This window comes from Strix uralensis, chromosome 4 (assembly GCF_047716275.1).
Source record: "Strix uralensis isolate ZFMK-TIS-50842 chromosome 4, bStrUra1, whole genome shotgun sequence".
Classification (NCBI taxonomy): Eukaryota; Metazoa; Chordata; class Aves; order Strigiformes; family Strigidae; genus Strix; species Strix uralensis.
The window spans coordinates 127513241-127521839 of record NC_133975.1 but is presented as its reverse complement, the minus strand read 5'-3'; the positions used below and the strand labels follow the sequence as shown (position 1 = coordinate 127521839).

The window sequence follows — 8599 nt, the reverse complement described above, 5'->3', positions numbered from 1 at the left end:
CGCTGCCCTACAGGGAGCTTCGGGCGCAGGTTTCCTTCCGGACACTATTGAGGGACGGACCCCGCGCAGCCATGAGGGAGCGCTGCTGCTATGGCAACGGGCGCTTCCGGTGCGGGCGGCGGGGAGCGGGTTTGGCTGGGCCTCTCTGTCCGCCAGGCCGCCGCGGAGGGCAGGCGTGCCCGGGACGCGGCGGGGAACCGTTCCTCGGAGTCTTTAGGCCGCTTTCTCTGCGCGGGAGCAGGCGGTGAGGCGGCGGTTGCTGCCGCCGTAGCGCCCGGCCCGTAGGGACAGGCTGTCAGGGTGCTGCTTGTGGGCTCCCGTCCAGAGCTGCGTGATGAGAGCCTCATGGAAGCGGAAAGCAAGTCCAGCCTCAGCCAGGACTCCCTGGCCAGTCTCACGGCGGGCGACGTGCTCATTCACTCCACGGGTGTCCGCAGGGACGTTGAAGGAAGTCCACAACTCATTGAAGCTGTGACAGGAGCTGGTGGCCGTATGAAAAAAGTGGCGATCGCTGTCAAGAAGCTGCGTGAAGTTGTTTCTCCCTGCCAGGCAGCTGACGCGGCTTTGGCTGGAGCCGGAGCCTCCTGCGTGCCTCCAGCCTTGGTAGCAAACGGGGCTCCCTGTGGGGGAGCACCCCACGGCCCCCCCCGCGGCACGGCACCAGGTGCGTGATTTCCCCTGAGTGTTCCTCTTAGGTTTGAGGTAAAATCGCCGTGTAATATTTTCAATCATGTATTAGTTTTATAATTAAGGACTTGTTGTATCCTGGTACTGCAAGTGTCAACGCTCTTTCAAAAGCTGTGTGTGTTTGTTTCCCAAAGTGTGTTTTGCACGTGAAAAGCGATTTGTGCGGGAGGAGGTGGTCAGTCAGAGCTCGGTTAACAGAACTCCAGTCCTGACTCCAGATTCCTAGTCCTTAATTAATAGGCAGTTATCATCCTATATTAGAAAAATCATGTCTGTCATTGTGACTATTTCTTAAATATACTGGGCAGGAATGTTTTAGGCAGCATCAGAGGATAAAACAGTGTACGTGTGCAGGGACCTAAAGAAGAAGGTTAACCAGATTGATGCCTTTCCAGTCCATCACAGTTTTTAATGCACTTTGTAGCTCATCTTTTTAGACACCATAAATATCTCTTCAATTTTATAACTAAAGGTATGGTCAGCAAGAAAATCTGTGCCTAACAGGTATTGCTTCTGCCAACAGACAGCTCTGAGTAGTCCCAATATTTGGGCCTTCTTTGGGTTTTCATGGAATTTTGTGAATTATTTCATGGTTTTATACTGGAAGAGCAATCTAAAGTCTTTTAAACACTTCTCTTTCTCTGCTACTTTAAAGATGATTTTTTTTTTTTCTGGAGAGCTTGAATTAGCAGATGTTGAAGCTATTGCTGTACAGTCTTGCCTTTTTAAAGAAATGTTTATTGGAGACTTGAAAGGTAATAAATATTAGATATTGGAAGCAGGCATTCTGAGACAGTCATGCAGCTCTAGTCTTTTTTAATTTGCAGAGTTTTTGCAGGTTTTATGAAACAATATGAGTTTCAGAGCTGGTCAGTTAAACAACTATTCAAAAAACTCTTAGAAAAAAACGAGTTTCCCTGCTATCTACCATAGTTTTACATTTTACGTGTTAAAATTATTTTTCTTCCCTTGCAGTCTTGGAAAGCAAATGAACAAACCAACCCTACCCCTTCTAAAACCCACCTGCTTGACACAAAAAAAGTATACTGGTCAGCTGCCTCTACCAATGAAGCTCACATAGATGAATAAGCAAAATGAAAAAAAAATTCTGTAACTGTAAAGAAAACCTATCTGTAGTAGTATTAAGTAAATAATTTTAAGTTTTTTTTAACAGAATGAGACTGTAGTGATGATGTACCATGTACTCTTCAAATTCAAAACTGAAGCAATCTGTGCTACTTATCTAGTCAGAATGTTCATTTTGTTTCTTTAAAATACATACCAATTACAGTCTTTGGGGAAGGAATTTTAGTCTTTTTGGGGTCAAGGCTCAAACAGCTTCAAAAGATGTTATTTTTATCGTGGTAGGAAGACATACTAGTCTCTGACATAATTAAAGTGTGTACTGTCCTCAGTGTCCTTCTGTAAGATATGTTATCGTATAATTATAATTGTCTCTCTAGACAAGTAACTTTCTATGTCCCTATGATCTTTAGACTTGAATTTGAGCTAGACATTTAATTTTTTTAATGCTCAGTTTTCCAGATACTTTTTCATATCTTGTAAAACAAGCCTATAATCCAGGTTCACAGAATTCATTAACGTTTGTAAGCTTCAGCTTGATGACTGTGGTCATTTGTGTTATGAAAGTCATTATGTTTAGATATTCAAAAATACAGGCAGAGGAAATGTGGAGATTTGGGTTAGTCAAGATATACTGAAAATGCATAACAAATCATTATGACCACAGTAAAACTGCTTTTATTTTAGGAGTCCCAAGTACTAAAGGACGTCCAGAACGCCAGCTGTCAGTAGAAGATTCTACAGAGCCCATGTTTTTATCACAAATGGTAAGAAGAGTTACTGGTGCTTCTTGCAATTCCTAACTAAGAGAACCACATTTTTCTCAAAAAGTTGTAGCTTCTGTAAAAGCATAGCAAGTTTTCAGCTCAGCTTCTGCGCAATAACTGTGCAGCTGCTTTCCTCTTTGAGTCGCTGCTAATGTGATATTAATGCTGAAGTGTTTGGAGGGGCTTTGTTTACTGTGCTGCTACCTGTTGCATAGTTAGTACCAAAGCTTGTTTTTAAATTTTAGTGTAATTCTTACCTTGAAAAGGCAGTTATACAGGGCACAATATTTGTTAAAAGTCCTAAAACTTTTTGTATTTTTTTCCTCATCATATCACAGATAATGAAATAGACATTAGTTTATATGGAACTCTGTAATACTTACAATTCAAAGGCTTATTTCCTTTTGGTTTGTTTGTTGGGCCTTACATAGAATGGAAACTTAGGTCTAGGGCATGCGAAGATAAAATTAACCTATGCTGTGAAAGGATTGCAGCAATGTCTCTGCGTGGCTCAAAGTAGACGTAGTGAGCTGAATAAAAGTCTCAGAAGTATGGTGGAGTACTCCACTGTCAAACAAAGTTAAGGAAGAGATTTTTGGCTTCCTAACTTGCCTTTATGACTCCTCATAGACTTTGATTATTCATGGATTCCACTTCAAGATAATTCAGGTGTGTCCCTTTGGTTCCACAGTCAGTGTTCTGAGCGCTCAATTCTGTGTGCATGGGTAGTCCTGAATTGTTTGAGATTAGCTACTTGTACCAGCTTAAACACATATAGTTTCACTACTACTTTCTTGGCCATAAATGAGGACAATACACTTAATCAACACTTAGAGTATATACTGTTAATTTGAATTGTGTTTCTAGGGTTTTTGTCCCTAAAATGCCATATAAGTTCTTGACTACGAGGTCCAGATGATTCTGAGATAGAGATCTTAACATGTTTTGTTCCAAGTCCTTGTGTTAGTGTGTGGAGAGGCGTACATTTGTATATTCAGCAATTCCATCCACTTCTAAAATTTTGGCCAGTGATACCAGAGGTTTTGATGTATGCTTATGCTTTTTCGCTCTTCTTGTTCTGAAGGATTATCCTAGAGAAACTGCAGTACAAGAAGATCCTTCACTGCTACTGGAAAATAGCAGAAGACCTGAAGGTAAGACACACCGAGGTACTGCTACAGCTGCTTTTTTTGTAAGAAAACCGATGAATTAGAGGAAAAGGGAGCTTTAATTTTATCTTAGGTATTTTTCTTCAATATAGAAACTTTTGAGTGAAAATACTGAAAGGTATCTTTGATAAACAGATGGTAATTGTAATTTACATTCTTAAATTTTGCAAATTTTACTTCAGTCTTGCTGGCATTACTCTAGCTTATGTCACTCTTGTGATTAACTGAGAGGGACTTCTACCAGTGCCCCAGAATGTTGAGATTCCTTTTTCTAATCGAACTATTCATGTCTCTGAATAGACAATTTGAAGGGGGACCTTGTTTGGATGCGTTTTCCCATTGTGAGTAATTGTACTATGAATGCATATTTTTCTGCCAGCAAGCTATGCCATAAAAAGTGTATTTTTAATCCTTAAGAATCTAACAAATCACACTGTCGATGCCTTTTCTTATAACTTCTGAATCTGCCAGTTGGTTTCAATCAGATTTGGGAAAGTGAAGACTTTTTAAAGAAAATGCACTTCTGCAGGTTTCTTGGATATCTGTGGCTGTGTAGAGGAAAGAAACACAAATCAATACCCCCATTTAAGGCCAAAAATCAATCTTTTAGTTTCCTCTTTTACGTTCACAGAGGCAGGAGCTAGCTGGTTTATCAACATGTGTGTACTAGCTGTGTGTAATCAACAGCAGAGAAACACTGAACCTGCCAAATCAGTGGATGAAGGAGAGCCTGTAATCCTTTTAGCATAATTTAAAGCAATTAAGAAAATTTGTTATAATCTACGACTGTGGGGAAATATTCATATCACAGTTCTATTTTTTTTAATTAAATTTTTTTCAAGTTAGAATTTGCAGGGATTTTTTTGAATGGGTTGTCTGAGCTCCTGTTACCATTTATATGGCATTTTCCCCAAAATTTTATGAGGGTAAGGTATTTTCATTTTCACAGTGTACTAAAATAGATTTAATTGATACCAATGTTCAATACTAGATAAAATTGTGTTAAATGAAGCCTACCATTACTCTCTTCATGATTTAGGTCTGCTACTTAGTGAAGGGAAACAGTTTGTTATTGGAATAGATAATGGAGTTTGTGCAGGCAACAGATTCTTTGCAGCAAAATTGTACATGTTGTTGAAATAACACTTTATATACCTCCAAAATAGACATTTTGTGTCAGTTAACCTGACAAAGTATATTTTATGTTCTTCCCCACAGATGATGTTTTTATTTCTCAGTATGCTACTGGTCAGAAAGAAGCTTTGAGAGCAGTATTAAAGCAAAAGTAAGTATGTGGTGTTGACAGTGTCTCAGCTGTTGTTTCTGTACAGATATACTACAGCACTGCTACTTCAGTTTCTGCCAAAATGCAGGAGAACTGCATTTTTCCTGGTAAGGAAAAAGTATTCTTCGTTGTTCTCTGTTAGTATTCTTTTTCTGTCTATGAAGGTGTTTTCAGTTTATTTTATTATTTAGAGCTCACTGGAATATCTTGTTTATTTTGCATATTTTTGGTAATGCCTTTAGACTATTTGAATTAATGATTTCGTGATACAAAAGGCAAGATCTGCTGTGATAGATAGTTCGTTTTGTGCTAAAACCATATAATATTTTAAAAGACAGATACGGACACGTGCTGTTTATCCGTAGGCTGGAAGTCTTGAAGATCAGAAATTTAACTGGACTTCACTATTAGTACGTTGAATTTTGCAAAATGCAACCTGTAAACATATTCTTTGTTCGGTTGCAGTCATCATAGGGAAATGCCTTTTGTATTAGAATATGTAACATAATCCTGAGAAATTTCTTGTGTCATGGTAAAAGATGAGAATAAAATTGTTTCTTAGGTGTCAACAGCTTCAAGGGAAAATGCTTGTATAAGTAGTGATATCAATGCTACATGTGGGAAATCATTGACTTGGAGGGGATATGGAGAAAACAATGCTATTTACAGGCACTTGTTTATTTTTATAGAACTCAAAATACTCCTGTCCTTAAGGAGGTGAAGGTGCAGCTCTTAGGAAATGCCTCCGCAGAAAAAAAGGAAAGTGTTGATCATGACACCAGGTCAGCACACAAGGAAGTCGATTCTGCAACAACCATCGCAGCAGCAACTGCTGCTGCAATTGCTACTACAGCTCCGCTTCTTAAAGTGAGTAAGTAGCTTGGAGTAATATTAGTTCTTTGTCCACTTAAAGTAGTGGATGTTCTAAGCAAGCCTGAAATTGTTGGTAGTAGAGCCAGAGAGACTGAATGTGTCTGCTTACTGTTTTCTGTGTGTTAGTAATCTCAGATTTGTTGACCAGTATATGAGAGAACTAATTTGGATTTAGCTAAATGGGCAAATGGACAGAAAGCATTTGATTTATCTTTTAGAAGAATTTCATAGTATTGCTAAACCACCAAATGTTAGGGCTAACTAGTATTTTATTTGTGTCTTTTGGGAAGCAAATCATTCAGGAAGGATGTGTTTTTTCTTTTCATGCTTGCACTGCTTTTGCGGTAACATTTTTTCCCTTCCCTTCCTTTTTTTTTTTTTTTCTTTCTCTCTTGCAGGTTCAAAATGATTTGGAAGCAAAAGTTAACTCAGTTTCAGCATTACTTCATAAACTGCAGGAGACAGACAGACAATTGCAGCATGTTGCTGAACAGCAAACAAATATGAAGGCTCAACATGAGAAGCCCCACTGTCACGAAAGAGTCAGTGAGCTTGAAAAACAAATGAATGCTTTCATGGTGCAACGGATTCAGCATTTGGAAAAGTTACAGGAGCAGCAAATGAATATTCAGGTATCTAAGTAACAGTGCAGAAGCTTTAGCTTAATCATTTCTTCTGTATCTCAGTGTTAATGTTACAGTAATTTGGATTGTATCTTAGTATTAGAAAGAAAGAAAGATCCAGTGGCCAGCACATGAGCTTAGAGCTTTTTGGGAAAAGGTTTATTTCTGATTCTGTTCCAGATATCTGCTCCCCTCCCCACTAATTTTTGTGTCTGTGGAAAGTAAATGCAAAAATTGTGAAATGTTCTCATTCTCACTAAGAAATTGTTTAGACCTCTGTTAATTGAAGAAACTTTCATTTAACAAGTAGCCAGTCAGATTAAAAATCTTGGCAACAGTTATAAATAGTTTCTTCAGAGAGTCCTGAGTGCTTTTTTAAAGGCAGAATAATGTCCGAGCATGTCTGTATTCCAACGTTGTTGCAAATTACTTTTCTCTCAAATAGCATGGTAAAATCTGTTTGATATGATTACATAGCAAGTATTCATGTTTAGAGTTTTACTTGGGGAAACTAATGCATATGTCAGGAATACTTTGTAATTTTGTCTCTTAGTCTCATCTCATCAGCTCTGCAGTCAACAGGGGTGGCTTCCAGCAAATTCACCTCCCTCCTTCCTCCAGTCTCATGATGGCAAAACAATCTGAGAGGCCAGAACAGCGATTGCTTACTAACGAAGTATCTTCGTGTCAGAGAGGTTTATTTCCTACCAGTGGTGTGCCTGCCCAAGGTGAAGACAAATTCTTAATGTCTTATTTTCAGTATTAGTTTTGCATTAATTTTCCATTACTATTGGATTGTACATCACATCAGTAACGAGTAGTAAACATTTTTTCTGTATAATTGATTTTATTGCCTAATATACTGTATAACATATACCACATATTCTGAAAACGTTCCAGTTTTCATTAAAATGAGAGTTTACTAAATGCCTGCTCTGCACCAAGAGAGATCTAGGCTTAACCTAAAATAATCTTACTGAGAAATAATCTGTATGGAAGCTTGTAGCGAACTAATTCATAGTACAGTCAGGGGATTTTTTTGATCCCTTTCTAATAGCACTCGGAAGTATGAAATTTTCTTCCCGTTAACTTCTTTAACTACTTCTGTAATGTTTTGCATTTTTGTGAAAAATTCATAACGTTGGCATGTTTTTGTCCTAGATTTCTTTTCCTATGAAGAAAATTGTTAACATTTAAATAACTTTACTTTTTTTTTCTTCCCCCAGAAGCATATTCAAGCCAATTTCAAAGTTGTGGGATTCATAGACAAAAATCTCCTCTAAAGACACCTGTTCCTCGGAGATATGCTCCAGAACCTGTATCAAAAAATGTGAAAATCTCAATGAAAGAAAACTCTGAAACAGAAGAGAAAAATATTCCCAAATCCCCAAGTGAAGGTATTGTGAATAAGACACTCCTGTCTCCACTGTCATGAATAGTATGGCCTGGGGATTATTTGTTGTGATGCTCACCTATTCTGAGCTGTTGGGTTGCTGGCACTTAAAAACGTATATTCAGAATATTTGAAAGTACATTTGGGAAGGGTTAGTTTTGTGCGTAAATTACTCTTAACTAAAGACTTAATGACAGTACTGATATAACCTAGACATGATTGCTCACTGATATGTTTTCTCAGATGAAAAATCAGATGACCATTCATTGTCAGGTTTAAGGAAGATTATATAGAATAATGTAAAACTTAGGAGCTACTCAGTAACTTCGTCTTTATTATTGGTTGAACTGAAAATCTTTTTCCCAAAAACATGGATCCACAGGGTCTCTGGGCTGTTGTAATGAAAACAGCACATGTAAAGCAAATGTGAAGTAATTTTCTTTTACTGCTTTTGATCAGTTTAGTGGCATGAAACTCAATTGTGAACAAAATATCAAAAAATAATTTTTTTTAGTTGGTAGTGTTTAGAATTGTTTGAAGATCTAAGATTGAGGAAGAACATTTAAAAGAGCCAGCCGTTGTACTCTTAACCTCATGGACAAAATGCCTGTTTGTATCTTTATTAGATGCTTCTCAGACTGCTGCTTCTATCTCTCTTTTACAAAGCTATCGCGTCTTCCTATTGTTCTGTTGGGTCCAGGAATAAATGGAATGGGACA

The 8599-nt window shown here is 38.1% G+C and overlaps 1 protein-coding gene across 1 annotated transcript in view; it reads left to right on the top strand.

The window, feature by feature from the left end:
* Positions 1-100: 100 nt before the first annotated feature.
* The window catches only part of KIAA0586 (KIAA0586 ortholog), a 74704-nt gene continuing 66205 nt past the window's right edge, over positions 101-8599 (top strand). Inside the window, exons 1-8 of the mRNA XM_074869078.1 lie at positions 101-664; positions 2458-2537; positions 3622-3691; positions 4925-4991; positions 5681-5858; positions 6263-6496; positions 7041-7215; positions 7714-7884. Coding sequence (XP_074725179.1) covers positions 346-664; positions 2458-2537; positions 3622-3691; positions 4925-4991; positions 5681-5858; positions 6263-6496; positions 7041-7215; positions 7714-7884 — 1294 coding nt within the window. The 5' untranslated portion in view covers positions 101-345. The remainder of the gene's footprint in view (positions 665-2457; positions 2538-3621; positions 3692-4924; positions 4992-5680; positions 5859-6262; positions 6497-7040; positions 7216-7713; positions 7885-8599) is intronic.